Source organism: Penicillium hispanicum (genome assembly GCF_028827665.1).
Source record: "Penicillium hispanicum strain IBT 35686 chromosome Unknown utg000005l_segment0_segment0, whole genome shotgun sequence".
Lineage (NCBI taxonomy): Eukaryota > Fungi > Ascomycota > Eurotiomycetes > Eurotiales > Aspergillaceae > Penicillium > Penicillium hispanicum.
The window spans coordinates 2,193,232-2,219,175 of NW_026623197.1; the positions used below are offsets into that span (position 1 = coordinate 2,193,232).

The 25,944-nt window shown below is 53.9% G+C and overlaps 8 protein-coding genes across 8 annotated transcripts; 3 read left to right on the forward strand and 5 right to left on the reverse strand.

Annotated features, from left to right (window-relative positions):
* Nucleotides 1-37: 37 nt before the first annotated feature.
* N7459_006264 (uncharacterized protein) lies at nucleotides 38-4,067 on the reverse strand (the record flags this gene model as incomplete). The annotated part of the gene is made up of 3 exons (XM_056945448.1): nucleotides 38-2,792; nucleotides 2,868-3,989; nucleotides 4,051-4,067. The coding sequence occupies 3 exons, from the start codon at nucleotides 4,065-4,067 to the stop codon at nucleotides 38-40; spliced, it is 3,894 nt and encodes a 1,297-aa protein (XP_056799783.1).
* A 1,101-nt stretch (nucleotides 4,068-5,168) lies between these two features.
* N7459_006265 (uncharacterized protein) lies at nucleotides 5,169-7,012 on the reverse strand (the record flags this gene model as incomplete). Its single annotated transcript, XM_056945449.1, has 5 exons — nucleotides 5,169-5,464; nucleotides 5,514-5,615; nucleotides 5,675-6,037; nucleotides 6,099-6,234; nucleotides 6,287-7,012. 5 exons carry the CDS (start codon nucleotides 7,010-7,012, stop codon nucleotides 5,169-5,171), a joined length of 1,623 nt encoding a protein of 540 aa, XP_056799784.1.
* A 690-nt stretch (nucleotides 7,013-7,702) lies between these two features.
* Nucleotides 7,703-9,979, reverse strand: N7459_006266 (uncharacterized protein; the record flags this gene model as incomplete). The annotated part of the gene is made up of 3 exons (XM_056945450.1): nucleotides 7,703-7,762; nucleotides 7,821-9,088; nucleotides 9,160-9,979. The coding sequence occupies 3 exons, from the start codon at nucleotides 9,977-9,979 to the stop codon at nucleotides 7,703-7,705; spliced, it is 2,148 nt and encodes a 715-aa protein (XP_056799785.1).
* Nucleotides 9,980-14,478: 4,499 nt separating this feature from the next.
* N7459_006267 (uncharacterized protein) lies at nucleotides 14,479-18,257 on the forward strand (the record flags this gene model as incomplete). Its single annotated transcript, XM_056945451.1, has 5 exons — nucleotides 14,479-17,362; nucleotides 17,422-17,619; nucleotides 17,677-17,728; nucleotides 17,778-18,124; nucleotides 18,184-18,257. 5 exons carry the CDS (start codon nucleotides 14,479-14,481, stop codon nucleotides 18,255-18,257), a joined length of 3,555 nt encoding a protein of 1,184 aa, XP_056799786.1.
* A 196-nt stretch (nucleotides 18,258-18,453) lies between these two features.
* On the forward strand, nucleotides 18,454-19,713 carry N7459_006268 (cystathionine gamma-synthase; the record flags this gene model as incomplete). The annotated part of the gene is made up of 2 exons (XM_056945452.1): nucleotides 18,454-18,606; nucleotides 18,679-19,713. 2 exons carry the CDS (start codon nucleotides 18,454-18,456, stop codon nucleotides 19,711-19,713), a joined length of 1,188 nt encoding a protein of 395 aa, XP_056799787.1.
* A 372-nt stretch (nucleotides 19,714-20,085) lies between these two features.
* On the forward strand, nucleotides 20,086-20,397 carry N7459_006269 (MoaD/ThiS family protein; the record flags this gene model as incomplete). The annotated part of the gene is made up of 1 exon (XM_056945453.1): nucleotides 20,086-20,397. One exon carries the CDS (start codon nucleotides 20,086-20,088, stop codon nucleotides 20,395-20,397), a length of 312 nt encoding a protein of 103 aa, XP_056799788.1.
* Nucleotides 20,398-20,668: 271 nt separating this feature from the next.
* Nucleotides 20,669-22,343, reverse strand: N7459_006270 (uncharacterized protein; the record flags this gene model as incomplete). The annotated part of the gene is made up of 5 exons (XM_056945454.1): nucleotides 20,669-20,938; nucleotides 21,000-21,360; nucleotides 21,669-21,743; nucleotides 21,796-22,124; nucleotides 22,182-22,343. The coding sequence occupies 5 exons, from the start codon at nucleotides 22,341-22,343 to the stop codon at nucleotides 20,669-20,671; spliced, it is 1,197 nt and encodes a 398-aa protein (XP_056799789.1).
* Nucleotides 22,344-23,268: 925 nt separating this feature from the next.
* N7459_006271 (FAD-binding oxidoreductase) lies at nucleotides 23,269-24,972 on the reverse strand (the record flags this gene model as incomplete). The annotated part of the gene is made up of 5 exons (XM_056945455.1): nucleotides 23,269-23,595; nucleotides 23,652-23,847; nucleotides 23,896-24,259; nucleotides 24,310-24,423; nucleotides 24,480-24,972. 5 exons carry the CDS (start codon nucleotides 24,970-24,972, stop codon nucleotides 23,269-23,271), a joined length of 1,494 nt encoding a protein of 497 aa, XP_056799790.1.
* Between the last annotated feature and the right edge of the window lie 972 nt (nucleotides 24,973-25,944).

Genomic DNA, 25,944 nt, shown 5'->3' on the forward strand with positions numbered 1-25,944 from the left:
TGTTTAAGACTACCTCGTTAACTAGGTAGGTTCCAAACTAGTGATCTTCATGTAGATTTTCATCGACTAGTTCGGCGGCACTGCCTGTGAAAGAAGGTTCGTCTGGGCTTGCCTGGTGAATGTTGTCCTGGGTGCGGTGTTGGGCAACATAGCCCATGCTCGATGGGCGGTCAGTTCGGACGCCGTCTGGGCCTGTTCGGTGGCTTGATGTCAACGAGGCCGAGGTAGAGGCGACGGAAAGACCTCGCTCCCGGGAGGGAGAGCTGTTACCACTAAAAGGAAGGCGTGCCGTGGCTGGGGATTCTGGCTGCAAGGTATCCGAATCGACCGCGTGCCTTGATTGGGGAGAACCGGTCTCTGTGACAGCGTCCAGAGCGTGCGAAGTATCCCCTGCCGCATGCTCAGATGCCGCTTGAGTCCGACGGGATCCGACTCGACTGGGAAGCTCGATACTACCGACGGAATCCACTTGCGGCAAAACGGGGACATTAGCATCGCTAGAGCGCCTAGCCACACGGTCGCCTTCTGAATCTCGATACGGCATATCGCCGTCAGAGACATTGCGTGAGTGAGCGCCAGCAGCCGCGTCTTCTGGATCATCTCGGTAGGGCTCATTATAGTCGCCTTCTGGGAACAGTCCCGGGGGTGGCGCACGAGAGCTTCGTACAACCTCAAATCCTTTGCCTTTATCTTTGGTCTTGCCCTGGAACAAATTGCGGAAAAATCCAGTAGCAGAAGATACTGGACCCGTAGGGTCTGCAGGGCCCGTCTTCAACTTCCGAGTACCGGTGTGTGAGAGCGGTGGACCGCGAACCCGGTAGTAGAAGTCCACCTCACGTACAGCATAATCCTTCCGCTGCCGAGTATCGTCCATCTCCATGTCATCCTTGGGAGCGGGGATATATGCAGGCACAGGCGTACCCCGACCAGACATCGGTGTTGCATCTCCAACCTCGTCTTCGAAGTCGATCGTCCGACTCGGCTTCATGAAGTTCCTAGAGTTTCGTTTGCCCATGTCCGTGGAGCCAGACTGTGTTCGTCGCCCTGGCCTGGGTGGCCGATAGTACGGATCACGAGGGTGCGCGCCAATAAAGGTGCTGCTACTGGGCGAGACACTAGAATAACCGGCTCCAGTGTAAGCGGTGGGAGACGAAGTATATAGGCCTGCACTGGGGGTACGGCCGTGTGAGCCAGCCTGTGAGCTTGCATAATCCAGAATGCCGCTTGCACGCCCTTCACTGATGGTCGCACGATTCAGGAGCAGAGCAGAGCTTCCTGATAGGCTACGAGGGCGCGAACCTTCATATTGAGACGACATGCGTTCGTCACCATGCGCAAGCATAGCAGCCTCGGAGCCTAGACTCTGCCGGGCGATATCGCGTCGGGGCATACGCCTCGAAAGCTGACGCATGCCAAAGACCTTGGTCAAGCCACCGCGGGTGGCACCGCCAGCACCAGCCAGTCTTGCCGAGACTTCAATCAAAGTCTGAAGGGCATTTAAGAAGAATCCAAAGATCAAAACCAATGCGTGCAAGACAAGAATGACGTAGCCAATCCACCCTCGAGCAGCATTCGAGACCGTGAGAGATGGCACAAAGACCACCATCATGATGATAGTCAGGAAGCGAACGAATGAGAAGAGGCAGTGGTACAGATTCATATGCGTCGGTCCGGGAAAAGGCCGGAAGGCAACAAGCGTGAGCACCGAAACCACCTCGCAGATGGCGAGCAAGACGACCTGGGCAATTCCAGATGGCTGCAAAGCCCCAATGGCAACACCACGGGCAAAATTCAAAAATATCGGGACCATGGCGAATGCTGCAGCGTCGTCGCAGTAAGTGTTATAAAGGGGACCATACAATAATACCGTGGGGAGATCATCAAAGAGATGGGACTTGGGTCGAGTGGTCACGATGACCCGAACGAACCAAATCGCAAAGCAAATCAAGATGATGATCACCACGGCGGCCAAGGCAACGCTGTATGCAGGAGAGCCACCAGCAATGACAAGCTGGAAGAAGGAGAGAGAGATGATGGGGAGGAGTAGGTAATTAAAAACAATCCGAATAACGTTGCCAACGGTGAATGGCATGTTCTTGGAACGAAGGTCCTGTTCGGTGCTGTGGGCGAGTTCGCGGTGAAGCCAGCGCAGAGCGAATCCGCCTTGAACTAGGACGGTGATGCAGACCAAGATAACCAGCAACCATATCATCATGCCCGGCCAGATGTCTTGACTGGACGCCATCCCAACCAACTGGTTCATCTGGCCAAGCCCGTATGTTCCATTGACCTTGTACACGCCGTCCACAATGGGCTCGTATCCACCGTCAGGGTTGACGAAGCTTTGGTTGAACATCAAAACGGACCAAGCCCCATGGCTAACAGCGGGCTGAAAGAAGCCCGGATAGTTGAGCGACAGTGAGCCCGTCAAAACCGCAAATTGGAGGTACTGGAGACAGTCCGCAAAGCCGGGAGTAACAAGTCGTAGGATGTCCTCATCGCGGCCGTAGTTGCTGGTCCATCGAAACACATCCGTCGTGCCCCAGGGTGTATACATGGCCGCTGTGAGGGTCGCAATCCCAACCAAGATCAAGATCACCAAAGGAATGTAGGTGAGAGCGTTTTTGAGAGGTGTGCCAAAGTCCGGCGTGATAGGCACCGAGATACATCCGATCTCAGCCGCAGAGGCATCGCCGGATCGGATCAGAAGGGTCGGCGTGATTGTAGAGAAACGATATGTCGAGATCATGTCATGTTGAACGGAAAAGGCACGAAGGGTACTCAAATCCGATCTATGGAAAACACAGAAACCATGGTCAGCCTGGACAGTGGCAATGGGGGATTCGGCTGGGTCAGCAGTTCCTTACAGGTTGTAATTGAAGACGGGCCCCAGTGGGCACTCGCCTTGGATAACGGATTCGCAGAACTGGGAGCTATTCGACCAGGGTACAAAGCTCAAGACGTTGAAGGTCGGTATTAGCGTGGTGTACATGTTATTAGCTGTGCTGACATCCACGATCTTGCCGGTGGTCGAGTTGGTGTTATTCCACGACGGATCATACATGGAGGGATAATTCGAGGACCCGTCGGCCGTACCAGACACGTTCCCATAGACGGTCACATTGAGCGGATGTAATGAGTCACTCAGGTTGAAATGAACGGCGACGTCGAGAGGGACGTATTGGAGTTGCACCGGGTCGGAGTCGAGGACGGCCTTGTCCAGGCAGTTGTCAAAATCCAGCAGCACCGCAGCTGCGGGCGATGCCCATGACAAGACCAGGCAGAATAATGCAACCCACCAGACTGAGCTCCATCTTGACGGCCGGGGCTGTTGTTGATGCCACCGTCGTTTGGAGGTGTCTCGCCATCGTCGGCCTTGGGATCCGGACAGGTAACCGCGTCGGGAGCATTTCGGTGCATCCCTGTAACCCGCATCCCCAATCCCAAGATCCGGCAGGTCGCGTGTCGATTCGGAACACATGAGTGCGTCGGGCATCCGGGACGACCTCCTAGGGGAGGTCAGCCCCCGGTGAGGGAGATCGAATCCACGTTGTGTTGGCAATGGGCGGGAGGGGGATGGCCGGGATGTCGCGGTCCCACCGTTCGCGCGCGCAGTCCCAGGGTTTTCGGAGGGGCTTGAGGGACTCTCAAGATCGAAACGGGGGAGAGCGAGTTTGGGAAGACCGGGGATCCTGCGTTCGGTGGATTGGGGAGAATTTGGGGACTCGGCGGAGGGGAGGGATTGGCTGTGCTGGATTTCTCTCGGGCGGCGGTGGCGTACGTAAGTCTGCAGAGCTGCAGAAAAGAGCCAACGACAGACTCGAGTAGTAAAGGGGAGACAATCGAGGCCGAAAGCCGCCAAGTGCGAGGTGAAGAGGAAGAAGGAAAAAGCCGGGTTTGTCTTTGTTGCTGCGCCTTGTTGGGTCTGGCCCGGCGGAGATGAACGAGTCGCGGCTGACCCGTTCTTCGACTCTACATGCACGTCGATGCTGGTGAGGATGCCTGACACCACTCTCGCTACACGACCCTCTCAGATTCTTCGGTGCGTACGACAACGTGTTTCTCATGCCTTCCAACTCCTTGATGGTCTGCCCCTACAGTATCATCCTACATTTATGGCGCAGCTGAGCCGAAAATAGCCACGCCGCGCTCTAGACTGCAACTAGCCTCGGCGCCGGAGCCTGATAGTGCGTGGTGTGTGGCTTCAGCCTATATACGCATACACCCCTCGCATCCTTTGCATCTAAAAACGACTGTTCACTCCAGTGAGAGGACTCTTCGCACTAGAAGGATTGCCATTCAGCGGTTCTTTCCTCTTCCCCCCTGATGATGCTGTCCTATCAATTCCTATCAGCGACTAGCTGTGCGCCCCAATGAGTGTCTCAGTGCTGCTCCGCTCCCACGCCACACGAGAATCTTCCACGAAGCATCATCGCCTCGAAAGCCAGAGAATCTTCTCTCATGTCGATCAAGGATCAGTCCCTGCAGCCAACTGCACATGAGACATCATTTCCGAGACGGAGCTCCCCTCTCACGCGTCTCGGCGCGGGCAAAGATCGAGCCCTACAGCTGTCGTGCCAGGTCACTGGTGATGTCTCAGAGGGTGGGGGTCGACCGAATGATGGTGGTCCCTAATGTGGCTGGAAATGAGGCACCCACACACCTCGCAAAATTTATCGCGTCTGGAATATGTACTACCAGCCATGGCCCACCGATGGTTTGGTGTCAACTCCCCAGCAATTGGTCGGCCCTGGCCTTAGTGAGTGATGAAACCCGGAAACCTTCCCGGCTATGCACGATGACGATTATCAGTGATGGAACGATGGCCTGCTTAGCGGAGTTCATCGTCGTGTCCCCGGGTTTCAGTTTCGCTCGGCTCTCGCCCCTTTCTGGAGATTGGATCTCGGATAGTCTGTCTCATATGGAGCTTTCACAGGTGCCTACAGCGAAATGGTCTAAGTCAATCGAATAAATCCAATTGCTCTCTCACACTTGGGACACCAAAGAATGTCTAAAATGTCCAATTGGTCCGGAATACTCTTCCTGTCATGGGCCCAGGCAGTGTCTACAGCAAGTAGCAGGGCCTCGTCCGCAAATTTGAGGATTCATAGTGAAACATAATGGGATCCGCTTTCGTTGACTAGCGCAGAAATACCGCCATGTCCATCTCATTCAGCTTGTTCTCCCTCGGGAGATGGCTGCTGGAACGTCTTCCCAGCGAGACCGTAGTCCTCCACAAACAAGGATGCCGTCAGTAGGAGAACAGCAAGGACAACATACGACAGAAACACGCCATGAAGACCTTTCATATACGCGTCCTTTATCAACACGATCTCCGCATCGGAGAATTTCATCTTCGACAGCGACAAAGCAGATGACGTGAGCTGCGAGATGATGTGCGGGCTAAAATGCCAATGCCCTTGTAACTGGTTTTTTAGGATACCGTTGAGGATTGCACCGGAGACTAGAAGAAATGAGTGATAGTCTCTTTGCACAAATGGGACAATACGCACCAATCGTGCCCATGGCACCGCCTGTATCGCGAATAAAATTCCGCAGACCAGTGATCACACCGCGATCGGCCTTGTCCGAACCGGCGAGAAGGCCCACCATCACTGTCGCCCGTTAGCCACCAACAGAAGCGCGAAAGTAACGCAAAATGGCACAAGCATACTTGGCTGCAGAGAACATCCCACTCCGATGCCTTCGAGGATACCAACTATGTAAAACATCAGAGTTGGTGTCTCATGATGATACCAGCATTTGGCCGCCGTCCCGATCACCCAGAGCATAGCACCGCCACGGATGACCGGCATATAATGGCCGGAACGAGAGACCAAAATTCCACTGAGCCCGGACGTCATGCCGTGCGCGATGACCATGGGGAGGATGAACGATGCTGCAACAGAGGGGCTATACCCTCGGACGTTCTGGAAATACAGTGGGATGTAGAGTAAGTTGCCCCAGAACACCCAACCAATGAGGATGTTCATCCCTAATAGGGTGTTGGTGGACCGGCTATATTGGAATAATCGCACTGAGTCTCGGTCAGAAGAAAGGAGAGGAATCGCCGTACGATCTTCATGCTCTGGACGTACTCGGAAGAATAGGGAATTTTGCAAAGCGCCACTCCACAAAGACAAAAGAGACCAGAAGCACGGCTCCAATGGTCAGCGAAGCAATGACGAAAGGTGAGTCCCATGCCACGGCGGATCCGCCTCTTGATATCGGCAGCTGCAGTGCATGTTAGTGCATTATCTGCGCTGGTGCAAAGACGGAGACGTACCAAAATCATGAAGATTGCAGCCATACTCATCACAACCCCCAGCCAATCAACCATGCACAACTTCTGCCAGACATTATCAGCCATGGAGTGCTGAGGCAGCACCAAGAGATAGACAATCGCAGCCGCCGTCAGGGGACTAATGAAGAAGAATGCCCATCGCCAGGATGTGTACTCGGTCAAAAGGCCGCCGATCAGCGGCCCCAGCCCATTTCCAAGGGCCACAGCAATGCCCATAATGCCGAAGTAGTAGCCCCTCTGCTCGAGAGTCGTGATGTCCGAAATGGCAATCTGCACCAGCGCGTTCAGCGCGCCAGCTCCAAAGCCACTCACGGCGCGGGTGGCGTACAGTTGAGCAGGCGTGCGCGAAAGGCCCGACAGGAAGTTACCGAAGCCCATAATGGCCAGCGCGGTCATAAGACATGTCCGCCGACCGAAGATATCGGACAGCCGACCGTTGATCAGTTGGATGCTGGTGCTGGTCGTGAGGAAACTCGCACTGATCCATGAGATGGAGGATCCGGTCTTGAGATCTGCGGCGATCGCAGGCAAAGTGGTTGAGATGGCGGTTTGATCGAGAAACGAGGTGAATTGCACCAGTGCGAGGGCAGGGAAGACCACCATTAACCTGCGATGTGGCAGGACGTGGGATTGGCGGTCTTCAAAGCCCTTGAGCAAGGGTGTCTGTTCACCTGGCCTACCACCATCGTCCCGCCCCGAGGCAGCCATCGCAAAAGGAAGTGGTGTGCAGCAACAATGTTATATTTAGACAAGTAGGCAGGTAGAGTCGTTATAAGAATGGATACGACGAATGAGTGGTTGGTTAGAGCATATCATATGGCGAGTGGGCTGGGAGCGCAGCGAAAGAATCGCGCAGATGGCTCCTGGGAAAGTCGCTTGGATTCCCTTGCTTACGATGACCTGATGTTTGATGTGTACGAATGGGTACCGTATGCATTATTGATTACACATTGTGGTTCAATGGCGAGCTGAAAGATCGTCGAAATCGGATCGCATCAGGCATAGTTGAGGTAGTAGTGGAGAACGATGTGCAGATCGTGGCCCGAAATCAAAAGCAACTATATAGAGCCCACGCTGCTCTGTCAGTCTACCTGGGGGTACCTTGAAGATGTGAAACTCTCAACAAGAACGGCAAGTCCTTCTCAAGGAAGTCAGAATGCAAATAATGTAGGCGGGACGCTGTCTATGTAGTTGCTCGAACTTGTCGGCTCACCTAGCATGTCGATGGTGGGTTTTCTTGCCGTGCCGCTGGATTAAGTTCTGCGGATGGGGCTTGAGAAAAGACGTGTTTAATAAGACCGGGATTAGAAGATCTCTTCGCACATCTAGGACGATCGTGAATAGAATACCAGCCATCAGCCGCATCCTTGGTGCCCCCAACCACTCATAAGTAGTTTTTTATAATGCTAGCTCGGCTGCGGCTGTGTTGATGCGATCGATGGTGATACTCTTCCATTTCTTTCCAAAAGTCAGCAGCCGTTTGGTTTATAGTGGACAGGAAACGGTTGACACTTACCTCCGCCGCTGGCCAGTCACCATCAGCAACGGCGTCTGCTAAAAAGGGAAACACAGCCCCTCGAGAATAATATGCACTAGGAGGAATGACAACGTGTCTAGGCGAAAACTCAGGAAGAAGGGTGTCGTTCCAGGAGAAAGTGCGCTCCAGCGCCATATACTTCTTATTAAAGATATGAATCTCACGACTCAATTCGGACTCCGACAAATGCGACAGTGATCGCGCTGAGAGAGATGCGGCGTGAGCCTGGAAAACAATCGAAGCCGAGAGGAAGCGATTGATCGCATCGTCAAGAGGTGAAAGGTCGATTTCCGGTGATTCTCCTAGACTCGACTGGATCGCGCCAAGACCATTCGTCATAAATACAGCATAATCAGAAGCATTCATCGCGAGCACAGGAGTCTCAACGAGTGCGGCTGTCATCAGGGCCCATATTTTAGTAGTGGCCATGTGGTTGGCCCAGTCAGGATCCCCATAAGCATCCATCCACTCGACCGTGTCGAATTGGGAATGATATGGGAATGGCACATCGCCTGGACCTGGCATGAACCCGAAGTCCAGGCTCGAAATGCAAAACTCGGCCTGGAAATGGATCGCATCACCTCCACTCCCTGCGAGAACTTCTCCACCCCAGAGGTCGAGAACAGTCTGACCGGGGACACTTTGGTTGGCGGAGGGTATTTGGGCGGTTGCATGAAGCATCGCACGGCGAAGCAGTGGACTGCCGTTGGCATGGAACTTCCCTCCAGTAGCTGCTACCACCACATCCAAGAGGGCCACGGCGGTCTTGTTCAGATGGGAGATATTATCCAAGGCCCAGCCTCTCGAGCCCGCGTGGGTAGTCTCTTGCCCTTCTAAGCTGGCCAAAATAATGGTTCGAAGCGGTTTCCAGCCCTGCTTGAGTGCTGCTCCAAGACTGCGGGCGACTTCATTCAAAGCGCTCGATCCGCTGCTGCCATCGCCTGCCCCGGGTCCCCATCCCTCGCGATGGTTTGTCAGTATCACGACCTCATCCTTGAGTGCACCGCCTTCAATGGTGCCGATGACATTATAGACGGTACCCTGAGTGAGCACGGAGTTCCTATACAAGTTGAGAACAATACCCTTGGGTGACGGACCGACGTTGTATTTCACCCCCCTGTGGTAGAGACCAGAGTCATGCCATCTTGGATTGAAATCTGTCGCTAAAGGCCCGTGCCCATTGAGTGTTCTAAGAATCGGAACCGCATCGGCGTAGGAGATGGGGATGGTTGGAATTGTGATAGAGCCTAATGATTGAAGAAAAAGAGGTCAGAGATGAACACTGTAGGGAATGTAAGTTGGATCTAGAGCGACCGACCAAGATGTCCAACGGTTCCCCGTTCAATGGCCGTGGAAGGTCTTGCTGGACCATCAGGGAAAGATTGATATCCATGGGCTTCGGATATTTCCCCGTCGTTTTGAGGATCCCAGTAGGTAATCACTGCAGAGACACCCAGCTTCTGAGCCTCTAAGATACTTGCCGCGCGTTCAGTGTGTATCCCAAATTTGTCCAGAAAGACGGACTGGCTTGGAGATTTGATAATTGCGATTTTGCCCTTGGGATCGATCCCAGCCTGCAGTAGATCCTCAAAATCTTCTCGAAGACCAAAATTGGCATAGAAAAATTGCGCTGTGACATTTCCATCGGCAGCAAATGCATTGAATGCGGGGAGGAAGCGTGCGTCTGGAGATTGCTTGCCCGTATCCTCGGTCAAAGCCGCCTCGTAGATCACATCTGCATTGTTGGCCTTGAGATCCAGAACGGCAACCCTCTGGCCATCGGGGTATGTGACCACGGAGCTGTGAGGATCAACAGTCGTCTGTAGAATCCCAAATTCCTTCCATTTGGCTTCGGTCCATGCGGCCTGGTGTTGGCCCTCCCCGGTAAAATGCGACTCGTTGGTGTAGAAGACACTCCATTCGCGTGCCTTCGCGGGGCTGGGGGTATTGAGAAGAATATCCTGAAGGTCGTGGTAGGGCAGGCTGTTTTGAGACTGACTGTCATCTGCTGCCAGATATTGTTGAATATTACCAGCGAAGGCGTCAAAGGGGGTGGCGATGGCTGTTAATGGCAAGAATACCACCCAGGTCAACCCGAATATCAATCCGGCCGCTTTGGAGGAGCGTTGTCGGTGCATCTCGAGAAAGACTTGGAAACACTCCTTCGAGATCGGACATTCTTGGAAGCAACTGCAGCTGCTTGAAAAGTCTGAATTCCCCAGATATGCGGAGGGCCGTGTTATAAATTATCGAACGCGCCCGATCGCACTAGTGTCAAAGACACATGCAGATCCCTCGATCTCGCGATTCTTCAGCCGCGTATTCGCATTAACACAGACAGGCAGTCATAACATGGACTATACAGCACAGGTTCACACTAGCATCTTCCCTGTTTTCGTAGCCAAACAGGGCGTTCGCTGGAGGCGACCAGGAAACGGGCCATTGCACAAACCAGTCGATCTTCTCCTTCCAGAAAGCGTGCATATGCAGCTGTTCAGCCAGGATTCCACCATGTGGGGTCTTGATGATGTGGACGCTGTTAAGTTACAGTCGTGATTATTTATACACTCCCAAGTTTTTGCTGAGCTATATAGTACATATATATATAGGCGCCTGTTATAATGCCTGAATGATTAGGTAGCTGCGTGTAGATAGACTCAGTCTGTAGGCCTCATCCTCCCTCTCCCTCCTCTCCCTAGTGATCTCAGTTTCTTCGTTTCTGCAGCAGTCTTCATGCTTCGGCATAAATCTCTTGGTTTCACTGTCTTCAGCGTATTCAACCTAATCTTGTACTCGATTGGCTCTCCTACACCGTCAGAGTGGTTAGCCACCTACCACCCTGTCCTATGTACCTCTATTCTGCGCCCACTCACCTTCTCAGCCCTTCTCCTGATATAATACCATATAATACCCAAGGGCTGGTGCTTGACTTGTAGAAATCCTCGAATCTAGTTTGATCCTTCTGGCTTGTACGCTCCAGAGGTCGGTCAAAATACATTCCTAGCGGGTAGAGTAAAGCGGCTCGAATCAACACCCATGTGAGAACAAATAGCGGCGACTGGGATACCAATCTGCCTCTATAGCTCAGTGGTAGTAGCGCTTCACTTGTATCTTGTGTACTCATTTAGTACGAGATGAAGAGGTCGGCGGTTCAAACCCGCCTGGGGGCATCCTCTTTTTGGCCCGCCATTATTTTGCCCATGGACCTTCTCTATCTCTTTCCATAGTATTACCATTGATATCTTATCCTCTGTTTTATAGCTTTTTAGAGACGCAGTCATATGTCTATCCAATAATAGCTATCTCCTGGTACTACCTTTCAAAGCGACCAGTAGCGATCCTGCGTAGTGCAGGAAGCTGACCTCTTTCAAACGTTGGTACTTTGTTTTATTTGCACAAAAGGTTCTTGTATTCGTTCCAGTTCCCGCGATATTGTAGGCCAAAAATCAATCGGTTTCGTTATATTTTAGGATGACCAGATAAGGAAGAAAATGATTCAATTGGTTCAATGAACTAATCCTTGCAGAGAAGAGAGGATGATATCCAACTGCTAACCTCTCTCTCTTTTATGTGTGTAGGCAAGGATTGATCTGGTTCTATTTCGAGATTACCGCTCCTTACAACCACTTAGCATAATTCCCTTCTCGATGATACATGCTTGAACCCCAAGGTTCTTAAGCCAGATGGCAAGGACCCACTTACTACAGAACGACATGCGCGGTAACATGTTAAAGCTGCTTATGGTGAGGAATAAATTAGTGCCTAGTGCAAATTTCTGAAAAGGTCAAAATACCATATGGTCCCAGGTTGACAAATGCAGACGTCGCACTCTGAGTCAAAAGCTCGCCAAACAGGGCGGAGAATATATCTTTCTCTGGTGGAAAAGATAAATCCCGCACTTATACTAGTTTGTTTCTAATTTTAAATGATACTTCATCGCCCAAAGTATTTAACTCAAGACAGCCACCTCGGAACAGGATTCAGCAGATGTAATATAGGTGGATTATGCATGTGTCAGATGACGACAAAGAGACATGTTTGCGGTCTACTTTGCCGGAAATATAATTTCTACTTCTTCCCGGGTAGCGGGGCGTAGGACTGTTTACCCCGTATTGTGAATACCATAGCAAAACTTAGACAAGGATCACTACAACTAAGTTAGTCTATTTGCCTTTGGAGTCCAATGACCAATAGAGTAGCCAGATAGGATATTTAGCCGATATGATGAACTTGAGTATTTGTCTTGTATATGCTCTCTAGAATCGGTTCCCAGATTGGCTATTCTTTATACATCAATTGATTGGCTTTGCCTTCTAGAAAAACCTGCGCCTAGACTTTGAGCGGGGAACTTGCTGTATAATTACAGCTATGGGGGTCAGAAATGTTCGCCAATTTGGTCTATAACACAGTCGACCCAGATGTTCGGGCATTGAGAGGCCAAGTAATCACTATTGAGGTATAAGTAGTCCGACCAGAGTTGATAAAGTCAATACCGCGCGGGTCGGGTCGATTGAATTCCAGCCCTGCATGCACGAATATACATATGCGCCACCCTCTATTTTGGGAGATGTCTCACGTGTGGACGTGGATCATGCTGGTCATTGCCATTTTCAATATAGGACCCATGCAGCGAGGCATGACAGTATGTCAGTGATGCTTATATGAGTCAAATTAATTCAAATCCCCGAATTCCATAGGGAGCAGTCACCTGGGCGCAGCTGCCGCAGCCAATTAGACATGGGGATGGCCGCTGGCACACATGTGGTACTGTCGCAGCGGTCGCAGCAAAGGGCTGAAGAATGCACTGGCGCCGGGGCTCTCTGGCGCCTAGGTCTGCGACGGCGTTGGGGTTTGTTATGAAGGGGGCAACTTGCATGAATGTGTCGAACCGGTGCGTTGGATTTATTTCCGACGGGATAGAGATAAGAGAGTGACTTTTTCGAGTTGAACCCTAGCTAGATATATCACACTCACGCAGTTACGCTCAGAGCCGGTCGCCCTAGGTATAAACATGTGTAATTAGAATTTCAGTTACTTGGTTATATTGGTATCATGGCATCAATTGCTGGCGAATGGGAGGCCGAGGCGCCCGAGAATTGCTGTCTCCCGCGGGATACTTGCAAAGCTGCTGCGCCGGAAGGACCAGAGAGGGAAGCCGGAGATGAAGACAAAGGGACCAAAGGGACACTTGATCAACTGCCCTATTGGCCAAGCTGGCGCTGGTTTGCAAGGTTGTATGGTTAGGCTGATGATACTAGCGTGGGCGAAGATTAAACATCCCCTGATCCAGGAAATCAAATGCTCCCGGAGTGGCATTTGATCCTCCATAGGAGGTTTGTAGGAGAGCCGCGAACCTCTTGCAATAAATCTCGCAGCCTAGCTTTCTGCCCCAATATTATACATCATAACGACCATGTCGCCATCCGATCTACGAGAAGAATCATACGTGTCCGATCACGATCCGCGAGCCAGCGCTTCACCAAGGATTCCTTCGCTCTCCCGTCGTCAGCGCGACCCGCCAGCCCCTCTTGTCGTGGCCTAACGGGGTTTAGGCGAGTTTCACGATAAGACCCATGATGGCAGAGGAGTCTGATTGGGCGTGGTGGTGCATTGTCTGCAGCGGGTGTCAATGCAATGCCTTATGGGGAGTCCCGCATGCCAATGAAAGGTGAGACGCGAGGCTGCGCAGGGGGGGCGCATCCTCGTGGGAACGACCAAGTAGTGGCTATAATTTGTCGAGGATATCAGTTTCGGTCCACGTTGGAGCGCCGAGCTGAAGCACAGCGTGGATTCTTTCCATGATATCGATGGAAACGGAGCCTTGTCTCGATGCAATCTCGACTAGAGGATGGCATGGTTTGTTTAATGCGTGGACGATTGAGGTGGAAGATGAAGGTGGAAGGTGGGATGTCAACATATCGTTATCAGTGCCCCTGATTCTATACTCATACTGGTCCTGACAATGAATGATTTTCATTTTCATATTATTCCCAGACCCGTTTCATCTCGAAGCGTAATCTCCACTCCCACTTCTCCCATCTCCCCAATCCTGATCCCCAGATCATCGCTGGTTCATGATCGGCTTCGTTGCCAACACAGCCACCATCGTCTTACACCCTTCTTGCTCCTCCTTTTCCTCGTTCTCATCTGCTCCTTCTCTCCTTCCGCTCCTAACCCAATTCCCGCCGATCATTGCCCCGTCGGGAGGCAATCGCGCCTCAAGCTACGCTCCTTAGTTTCGCTCGTTCGGGTCCTTAAGTCTATTAGTCCAAGGTCGAGGTTGAGGTTGAGCTTGCACTGCACGGGCGCGAGGGGAACGAAAAACGCCCCTCTTGCCCAAATCCCATCCCACCGTCTCGTGCGTCTCGCACTGCTCCGACTGGTTTCCCCCGCTATCTGACACTTTCGAACATCCACCGTCCACAAGGGGAGAGCACAATCACCCCTGTCGATCCCTCGGGCGTGAGTGTGCACCGCCCACGATTTGGGGAGGGGGATCCCGTCTCCGGCGCGACGAGGAACTGGTCTTCCTGGTCCCCGGTCGTGATTGTGATTGTTGACTGTCATTGTTGACGGTGTGCAGGGCATGCGATGTTGAACAGGCTCTCGCCCTTGTCCCATCCCAATACCCCTCGACATGCCCGCCGATGACCCGTTCGCCTTTCTGGCGGCCGAGCAGCCCAAGCCCGCGGTCAAGAAGCCCCATTGGAGGGACAAGTTGTTCTCCAAGGATAAGAGCAGCCGTCCTACCGCCGATAAGCAGCAGATCGAAGACTTCCTCGCCTCGTCGCGGCCCCTGCCCGACTCTCTTCCCCCGTCCAAGCCCGATCCCAGCCAACTTTCTCGCTCCCTATCCACCCCCAACCGTGTCCCTTCGTCGCGGGAGATCTCGAGTGTGCCGCCACCGTCCTCCATCGTTCCTCCGTCCAAAGAGAATTACTCCGCCTTCGACTTCGCCGATGGCGCATCCCAGGCGCCACCGCCCAAGCCCCGCATCCGCAAGGGCAAGGGACTGCGGGTGGGCTTCTCGGACCAGAGCCCCGACGTAATTGGAGAGGGAGGTGATGAGTCGGAAATCCCCACAATCGAGATCTCCTGGTCTCGCCAGCGATCGCGCAGCAGGCAGGCGGCGGCGGTGCCGCCCCAACGTGCCCCCTCACGCTCCCCCGACCCATCGAGAGGTGCGGTCCCAAGCCTTCGAGTGAACACATCGCTGGGCGATGATGGAGGACGGTCCCGACGGACGCAGGACCAGCATGGCGGGACCAGCTCGGACTCGAAACCTCTCATTCAGAGCCCCCAGGAGGCGGACATGCTGAGCGCCTTGCACCTCAGTGACCCAGGCTCGAGGCTGTCATTCCGAGGCGACTCACATGCGTTCGCGGAGCGCGTGCGCAACCAGATGCAAGCGGAGGAAGGACGCGCTCTACACAATCGATACGAAGACATCCCATCCCCGGAGGATGACGATGAGTACGAAGACGATCTCCCCGTCCCCGATTCGCCCCCCGATAGCGACATCAGCCCGAATGAGTCCGTCTACGAAACCCCGCCTATCTCGGTCACTTCCACTTCCAATGCGCCCTCGGTGAAATCGATCGTTCAGTCCATTCGCAATCCTACAAGCCCTGCAGTGCAGCGTGCTACTACCAATCTTAGCCCCGTTGACCCTCGGATACCAGCTGGACTCACACCAGGGAGCCCGGGAAGAGGTCCTACAAGACCTTTACCGACGTCTCCCAAGGCTCCTCCACATGAGCCACCTCCACCGACCGCGACACAAATGGATGCGCCAACCGGCAAAGGGCGAGAACTACCTGCGATGAGCCAGCTGGCTTCTCCGTCCAGCCAAACCAGCCCGCCCCGGGAGCCACCGCGGAGTGCCCAACCACCCAAGTTCTCGTTGCGATCACTTGCCAACCACGTGGGCGACAGCGCTTTTGCAGAGTTCAAGGAATATGTTGGCCGATATGACAGCCTGCTACGACTTGCCGCGGAGAGTGTCAAGCCCCTGATGGAGACCTCTCTGGCGGAATGGATCCGGGCTGCGGTGTGGTGGTTCTTACGGGGCAAGACCCGGTTGGAGTCCTACGCGCGAGCTCGAGCAAGTGCCCCTCCGAGTTACGCCAAGCAAGCGGTCGTCGACCTCGGGAAAACATTGTGGATCAATGAGAACATGGTGCCTGGGCATTATGAATTAACCCGCTACGGTTCCATGGGCATTGACGGGATTCTAGCCGTTGCGAGCACCACCGGTGATAAGGAGATGGTTGACCTTCTCAGCCTACATCAGACCATCGTCAACCATTTGCGGTCGTTGTCCATGTCTATCAAGCGCAACAATATTCTCGCTGCAATTTTGAACGACGACCATTCTCCTAGCCACCTAGACACCAGTGTATGGCTACGGTACCCTTTTTTTGCCCCCGATGTGTCTGCGGTGCTTTCCGGCGCGGCATCACGGTCAATGCTAGCGGATAAGCCGGGCAAGACTCCAAGCATGGTTTACATGATGTCCATGGGTGACTCGAGTCGATACTTCAGTTACGGGAGTATGTTTGTGCAGGCCTGCGTGAGCTCCAGGGAGGACGATGGTCAACAATATGCGATGCCATGCTGCCTGACTATCATTCGGGAGCGGTCCGACTGGTACGTGTTCGCAGCGATCACGAGCCAGAGCCAGCTCGTCAATGTCATGATTCAGGCCGACCGCAAGCAGGGGCCGACTTGGGACGATGTTGATTGGCAGGTCAGGGGCCACTCCATGCGCGTCAAACTCCCTCGTGGGTTTGAACTGGATGTGATGTTCAAGGAGGATGACTTCAAAACGCTGTGGAACATTGTTAAATACACCCAAAAGTCCGAGGCCACACTCTCTCCGGAGCCGGGAGAGACGGTAGTATTCGAAAATACCTTGAAGGTCTTCCAATATATGGATCCGGGCACCCCCAAGGCTTTCCCGCCCGACCCTCTCGAGCGTTGTCGGATCCGCTTGTTTGAACGATCGGTGACGGTGACAGAAGGCACTGGAAAGCGCAATGCGCACCGAGGGTTCCGACTGACTGTCTTGACCAGCCCGAAGGTGAAGACCCTAAGCAATGTCCGTCATGTTCTGGGCCATGGCTCTCCCATAGTCTTCGGTCTGTTACGGGGAGAAGATGGATCTCCTGCGATGCTGCTGAAGGTTACCCAAGAAGGGCGCACCCGGTCGATGTTGATGACTTTCCACGAAGTGGAGGAGCGCACCAAGATTCATTCTGTGTTGTTGAGCATGGTCCCTCGTGATGGAGAGACCAAAACCCCCGAAATTCCTATCCGTTCTTATACCATTGAGCAGCCCGCCGACTCGGGAAGTGGCCGGCCAGCGATTGCCCACCTTCAGTTCCCCCCTGGAAATGTCGTCGTGATTGATCAGGAGCATGCTTTCGTGGATCATGGCTATGGACCAACTATCTTGTCCGAGCACTTGAGGGCTTTTGTTGCCACTGAGTGGGGGTCTGTTACAGATCGCATCAATTTAGGTAAAAATCTTCGGATCTTCACATTTGTATCCATTCGGGCGCTCACGCTAGATTCGCAGGACCGGGAGAATTGAAGATTGCTCTAGATGCCAATCGAAAGACTGGTCTGAGCTTGTTCCGCCCAGCACAGCAGGATCTGACAGTTTCGCTGGCAGACAACCTTGTTCGTCCCGAGATGCCCGAGCAAGTGTCAACACTTCTTCAGACGGTGACTGCCACACCGATGGTTCGCCGGTTCGACTTTGGCTCGATGCAGGGTATGTCTTTTATCTTGTGGAGTGCTCGATCCAGGAGATGTTAACATGATGTGGTAGATCTGCATGCGTTTGAAGAAGCAGCAACAGGTTTCCGGGTAATTTATGACGGGTGAGTCGGGTCGATTGCTGATCATGTTAGCATGCGCTAACAAGAGCAGAAACGCTTCTTCTTTCACCATCTCCCGTCGCCGCATGGTGGTTCCAATCTACAAAAAATGGGAAGCCAACCTGGCTCGGATTCAGATTGTGCGACAGGAGAAGGTTGTACAGCTGCTCGCTTTCTTTGCGGACTTTCACCATGGTACCTGCATGAATTTCGTGCTCAAGGGCACTGACCATATCGAGTCTTTCGGCCGGTCCGGCAAGTTTGGTATTCGGATCGTTGATGCCAAGTTCGCGTTGCCGAAGAAGGACGACGATCCAGGCTCCGACTTTGTATGTCTGGACATGCCTGAATATCCGATTGAACACGACGATATCACCATTACGTTCGACTCGGAAGTCGGTATGTCTCTTGCCCTACGCTCCGTGATGGCGTCGCAGTTACTCACATACTCTCTTCAGAGCGTACCAACTTCAAGGTTGCCCTGCCTGGCTCTGTGCGCGAGCCCTCTCGCATGGGCTCCCTGCGTCGATGAAGGATCCATCTCTTGCATCCCATTCCCCCAATACCAGCCTCTATCCCCATCTATTCTCTATTCTCGCTATACTTCACTCCCCCGCGCCACGTGACCCATTACGTGATTGTCCCCTCTTTCCCCTCGCTTTCTTCTCATTGCGGATTGTATTGTAACACCGTTTGTTTCTCTACAATTGCAAGAACATAGCATAACCATGTCGCATAGCAATGGCACCTCCACCCGCTCTTTGCACGCGGATGACGCCCTCAATGTTGTCTCTGACGTTGCCCCTCCTATGCACCTAGCCACCACCTTTCGCTACTCCAACGATCCAGCGTCGCTCCTCCCGCTGGCCGATCTTGACATTGTATGCTCTCTGTTTCTCTTTTGTGGATGCGATGCACTATGGACTCTCTCAAGTAACTGTTCTCGCTTGTAGTCGGACGGTAGCCCGGTTCCCTCCTCCCACGTATACTCCCGCCTGTCCGCGCCCAGCTCAACCCGCTTCGAAACCATTCTCTCTGCCCTGCTCAATGGCTCCGCGCTCAGCTACTCCTCCGGTCTATCCGCCCTTCATGCGGCCCTGACTCTCCTCAATCCGCGTCGCATCTCCATCGGCGAGGGCTATCACGGCTGCCACGGCGTCATCGACCTCTTTGGCCGCCTCACCGGCCTCCAAAAGCTCGCCCTCGACTGCCCACCCGAGCAGCTCGAGGCCGGGGACGTCATCCACCTCGAGACCCCCGTCAACCCCAAAGGCACCGCCTTCGACATCGCCGCGTACGCGCAGAAGGCGCACGCCCGCGGCGCCTACCTCATCGTGGACAGCACCTTCGCGCCCCCGGGCCTGCAAGACCCCTTCCTCTTCGGCGCCGACATCGTCATGCACTCGGGCTCCAAGTACTTCGGCGGCCACAGCGACGTGCTGTGCGGCGTGCTCGCCACCCAGCGCAAAGACTGGCACGCGCAGCTCCTCCACGACCGCGTCTACCTCGGCTCCGTCATGGGCAACATGGAGTCGTGGCTGGGCGTGCGCAGCCTGCGCACGCTCGAGGTGCGCGTCCAGCGCCAGAGCGCGAATACCGCCCAGCTGGTCGCGTGGCTGGCCGGCGCCCTGCACGCGACCAACCCGGCGCCGGGCTCGGAGGCCGCCGCCGTCCAGGCTGTGGTGGCAGAGATCTTCCACGCGTCGCTGCAGAAGGTTGAGGGCGACTGGCTCCAGAAGCAGATGCCCAATGGCTTTGGGCCGGTCTTTGCGATCACCATGAACGAGGAGCGGGCGGCGCGGGAGTTGCCCAGCAAGCTCCATCTGTTCCAGCATGCGACGAGCTTGGGGGGTGTGGAGAGTCTGATTGAGTGGCGCGCCATGTCGGATGCGACGGTGGACCGGCGGTTGTTGCGGATTAGTGTGGGATTGGAGAATTGGGAGGACTTGAAGGGGGATCTGGTGAAGGCTTTTCACGCGGTGGCATGAGGGGCACTGTCTATTTGACGGGAGGTGATGGGAGGATTTTGTTGATAGGCTAATGGGTATATGACTCAAAATATCTCTAGGTATAATAGTCAATCAGTTCTGGCTCTTGTGTTCTCTTTGGTTGTGTTGAGATGTGGCTTTGGGTTTTGCATTGGCCATGGCGATCATACACACGTCCGTCTTCTTTCACTCTGTCCACTATATCTACGAGACAGAGCTTCTATTCTACTTGGATATATCCTTGATATATACCTGATATAGCAGAATGAATGCGACCCGCACCGCAACCCCGCATTGGGATTGGCCGCCTTCAGTGATCTTCTCCCTTTATCAGTTTATCCTCATCAACGTCTCGCCGTCCACAAATCCATCATGGCTGCTATACCTCACTCATCAACCCAACTTGAACCGCAACCTCGATCATCAACGGGCACATTCACCATTTTATACTTTTCCACCGCATCGCAATATACCTCCAAGAACACCGAACTCCTCCCCGCACCACTGCCGTTGTCGCGCCTCTTCGCACTTCTGGACGAGCAATATCCAGGGATCCGAGAGAACGTCCTGCGCAGCTGTGGCGTCAGTTTAGACGGCGATTACGTTGATGTGGAGGAGGATGCCGAACGCGTGATTGCAGCTGGAGAGGAGGTTGCTATTATTCCGCCTGTGAGCTCGGGATAGCACTGCTCTATCTCGGGGGTTGATTGGAGGATGATCTCGCCCATGTATATCTTCTCTCTCGTGGGATATTTTGGGAGATTTCAGCGAGTGATCCATATATGAATAGCAATGGGTATACTACAGGGCGGGCGGACAAGGTCAACCTGGATGGGTGCGACAGACTGCGATGGCAGGTTATAATATGTGCAAATATACAAATCTACGCAGCGACGACTCCTGGATACATCTATCATGCTATGTACAATCCTCGAAGAACGCGCCGACGCCACTCCTAACCAATGCGTTGCTTCCTGCGCACCCACACCTCCTGCTCTGGTCGTACACCATTCAGCCCATCCCCCGTCACTGTCGCCGTCGCCGGATCCCGCAGCTGGACCTCCCACATCTTGAGCTTGTAGTTGCCCCGATCCGCCTGGCCGGAGAACAAATCAAAGGACCAGCCGTGCTTGGGACACGTAATGCCCGCGCTGAGGGTGATCCCAAAGTCCTCGATGTCAAACACATTGCCCTGCGACAACGGAAACGACGAGTGCGGGCATTGCTGGATAGGACGGTGAGCGTGCCGTCGCTGATCGGCGCGGGCGCAGGCGCAGGCGACTTACATGGTCGATCGCGTGCACTTTCCCCTTGTACTTGAACACCAGCACCTGGTCTTTCAGGTCGCCGGGGAGGTCGATGTCTACCTCGGCCGGCGCGCCGGCGCTAGTGGCGGTCTTGGGGATGGCGAAGGCTTTGCATCGCGGCGCGATCCGGTAGGCGTCTTTGTCCGCGTCGAGCTCGGGGAGGGCCGAGGTGAGGCCGACCGGGTGCCAGGCTGCGTCTGCCTGGGACCGGCGGATGAAGGGGTTCATCAAATGGGGTGCGCGTGCGGGTTGCGAGAGGTTCGTCCTGGCGATGCAACTCTTTGCTATGCGTGGTGGTGTTTCCTGCGTCGCCGTAGGGAAAAGCGGCGGGTGTTGGTTGCTGGATGCGGAACGGATCTATAGATCGAGGATGAGCATTGCATTCTTGAACTCATCATACGCTCGATTCAGATCATCTTGTGAGGGGGGTAGTGGCAGCGTGGTAGGCAGATCATAATCGACTGTGTTTCTTTTTCTTTGGTCTCAATCAACTGTATTACGATATGGCCAGAATCGCGAACCCCAGAACCAATGCAAATTGCCTCCAGTCATCATTACATGCCGTGTGTCCAGACACTTCATTCCTGTTTCCCCTTCACACCATGCGCCCAGAATAAATAGTTGATCCATGTCATCGTACAAGATTACTTCTCCTCGCTTGCCGTATTCGCCTTCTGGCGCCACAGACACACGCTGCAGATGCACGAGAAGAAAAACAAGATACTAAATCCGCCGTCAGCAATCCGTCCATACAAGAACCAAGTCCAGCACTCACCATAACGCAATACTCAGCCCCCAGATGGCCTTCGTCTCCAGACAAATCGTCTTGGACGCCCCAATCCACGACCCGTAGTCAATCTTCTTACTGATACTCGCCAGCACGCTGTCCAGCTTGGACGAGAACGCATACACCGTCGCATCGGCATCGCCCAGCGACGCCAGCGTCGAGCACTTCAGGTACGAGAGGGGCTTGCCCATGACCACGGCGACGACGATCATCCCCACCAGCACCAGGAGATCCAGCGCCGCGCAGGGCAGGAAGGGGAGGATGTCGTCGAAGTAGAGAATTGCCGTGATGATGCAGTAGATCACGGCAATGCAGGTCTACGTGATAGAAAGGTTAGCTGTCCAGATCGCCTCCGGATCGAGTGAGTGACTTACGACGCTGATGGTGCCGATGAGGATGTTGGGCGGGGTGGCGTCGTTCGAGACGATGACGGAGATGAACTTGGCGACCATGCCGATGATTGCGATGAGCGAGCAGCCCTGGAAGATGCGGGCGAGCTGGAAGGTTGCGCCGAGGGCGCCGTAGCAAGGAGGCATTGTGTCGGCGATGGAGGGAAACGTATATAGTTCAAAGAACGAGAAGAATCCCAAGGAGTGTTGTGGGTAACTATAAGTTTGAGGTCGAGTTCGAGTAGTAAACGAGATTGTCTGAAAGGAGTGATGCCGTAGATATATGCAGCAGACGTTGACGAAGCAATGAAGGAGTGGAATCCGTACAACAAACCCCAAGTCCGAAATTAAACAAAGAGAATCTGGGCTGAATGAGAGTGAAGATACGATGCTGTAACCTCAATCTCCTCCGCGCGAGCCAACGCTTTATATAGCACGCATCTCAGCCGGCGCTTTCAACAAAGACCTCACAAAGTCCAGACCGGACGGAATTAGCAGGACGACACCAGTCTAGACCGCGCATCTCTAACCAGCCGCCGCGCCCAGACAAATCAGATCAGCGCGAAACCCCAACCTCCCCGCCTCAACAAAGCGCCCTGCGTCGATGACAGTTGTGGCTGCAGAAGAGCTCAAAGAGCTCGTTGATGCGATGCAGATGCGGCATTGGACAATGCCGGATCCACCGCGGCGCATGGAGATGCAGCCTATTTGACCCCGGGCGCCTCGCGGCCACTCGTTGCGCCCGGGGATCGCAGGTCTGACGCAGGCGGCTAGATGAGTGAGTCAGGGGCTGACTGCACGGTCGATCGTGCGTGACACTCGAATCGGGCGATTTTCTCGCTCGTGGATGGATTGGATGATACACTGAGTTACTATAGATCGAAGCCCAGCTGCAGTCTACTCGGCGGGCCGCCCGCGATACATCACTTTTCTTTTTATAGGTTAATTCGGGGCTTTGATCATCCCAGAGTGTTCTTTGGTTATTGGTATTCATATTGCTACTTCGTATAGACCAGCGTAATCATGCCAAGTCCAAATCAAGTCAGCCAAAATGATATACATTCCATCCGGGCTATTCCTCCAGTCGCCAGCCCCCGCTGGTCCGTTTCTGGAAGAAGCCATCCGGGTCATATCGCAGTCGCGCCTGCAGCGCGGTCTGCTTCGACTCGGGCTTGATGCGCCCCCAGTAGTCCTGGCGGAAGTAGGCGTCATTCATGAAGAGGGGGCGGTACACGTTCGGCAGCAGACCCTCCTCGATGTTCTTCTGCACGAGGTTGTCCATGCCCTGATACAGGTTCTGGTTGGCCTGGTCGATCTTTGCGTCGTCGGCAGAGAAAGAGTAGGAGAAGTCTAATTCGATGAAGATGTAGTTGGTGTCGGTGGGGACATCCAGCAGATCCTGTCGCTGTTAGCTCAGTTGGGTTTACTGGCCACCCATGGAAACGAGGGACTGACTCCGCCACGCTCCTTGGCCTTTTCTGTGAAGGTCTTGGGCACCGGCTGGAAGGCAATCGACCCTAGCACACCGGTGACGTCCAGCACGGTGTTGGTCACATTAAACCAGTGATCGTAGTACTCCTGCAATATCCCAGGTCCGACTGTCGAATTGGGTACCGGTGTCGTCTCTGTGGCGATCGTGTAGCGTTGACCGCTGGGAGAAGTCAGCCTCGTCCCTGGCTGAGCTAGTTCCCGAACTTACTAGAGAATGAAGAAATCATTGTTTTTCAGTAGATCGTAGTAGGTATCCCAGGTCTTGATGGTCGAGGTGTGGTTGATCGCCGTAAACTCGTCAAAGACACCAGCTGGGGGCTCGGGGCCATCGTAGAATAGGAACATGATCCAGAAGTCAATGACGAGACTATGCTCGGATGTCAGGATGATGGCTGCCTTGTCATCGGGATAGTCGTCTACGAAGTTGCGCAGTGCTTTCAGCACCTGCGGCGTCTTGTCCGCTGTGAAAACATAGTTGCCGCCCCAGACCTTGCCGGAGGGGTGTGTCTGTAGGGTGTAGGCAGTGACAACGCCCAGGTTGTTGCCGCCTCCCTTGAGGGACACAAAGAGGTCTATCGATGATGAGTTGGGTTTTGATCCCGTTGACCTCTTTCCCTCTTACCAGTGTGCTCTTTTGCGTTGGCATTGACAATCGTGCCATTGGCCAGGACAACCTGAAAGTTCACCACGTTGTTGGCTGCCCAGCCATATTGTGTGCTCAGGAAGCTCATTCCACCTGGCCATTGTCAGGACTTGATCGGTCAAATGAGATTCCCTTGCCAGTCGACGTACATCCAAGAATATATCCACCAATTCCCACGCCTCCCAATCGACCTCCCACCACGGCTCGCCCCGTGCCAGCCAGGCCATTTTGAGCTTTCTCCCACGAGAGACCAGGTCCAATGATGGCAGTCTGATCGTTGGGACGATAAATCACCTGGTCCAGATTCTTGGTGGAGATCAACAGCCCATCCTGAATACTAGCAAATCCATTATTCGGCATGTGGCCACCCGACTTGACCGCAAACAATGTTTCGACATCATGCAGCTCTTTGATAATCTGTGACATCTCCGCTGCACTGGAAGGCGCCGCAATGCATGTCGGCTTGAGCTCGCCGCATGCGGCGGACCAGTACTTGGTCAGGTCGGCCGAGTAGTCGAGCGTCAAGGGATATTCGACGGAGATGCCGCCCGCTTCAAGCGTTGAGCAGATATCGGCGTCGACCAAGGATACCAGTGCAAGGAGAGAAAGTGCCACTGCACACCAGCCATAGCTGGAGACCATGCTGTCAAAATAAGCGTATGTTTGGTCAGGTTATTAGTATAGCCCAGGAGGCATATACAAAAAGCAGCGAGAAAGGATTGACTCGGACCCCAAACCGATTGAGATGGAGTTCACCAGGTCACAGCTTCAAATCACAGGCAAGATGATTGATATATATAGCTCTTGAACTATGGCTCCTGGACCAGAAGGCCGCGGAGAGTATCCACCAAGCCACAAACCATACCCCCGCCTGCGCGTGCAGCCGAGTGAATGTCGTCTTCGGTTGACAACCAAATACCCGCCGAATCGGTATCTAGGGCTCCGTACCGCGCAATACCATGCATCCGGCGCAATGCCCTGTTTGGAAGGGAGCATCTGGAATTAGACGGACCGCAAATAGTCGGCGTGCCTTCTTGGGTGTGGGCCGGCACTGCAGCCAGTGAGAGGGTACACGGCTATGGGGTCGGAGAGAATCCATACTCGCACCAAAAGGGCGGGCGTTCCTCTGGATGCGTTAGGATCAGACATCGACTTAACCGAGGAGCCTAATGTGTCGATCGCAAAAACGCAGGAGGCGATCCCTGACGTGCACTGTACAGAATCTCACAGAAATTGTTCCGTTGTCCTCTCAACAGCCTAGCCTTGGCCACAGGAGATAACGGAGGAGCTCCGTAATAGATGATTCTTGGGAATTGGATCCATTGATTGCTTTAATCCTAGTAGGAAACTTGTCCAAGACAGGGGCTTGGAGTTGGCATGCCGCTAGTTAGATCGATGTTGATACTCATGATCCTCTGGTGTCAAAAGTCTAGACCCGGTGCAGACAAGCAGTTGCAAGCACTGACTGTACCAAGTCAAGAATTAAGATACGTCGTGCTTGGAAGAGGGCGGGCCTGGAGCAGTGCCGTCAAGCACAAGACCCCTGCTCGGGATCGACCGGCGTGGAACCCCCAGCATTAGGCTGACAGCGCCCCAAACCCCCATGGAGCGGAC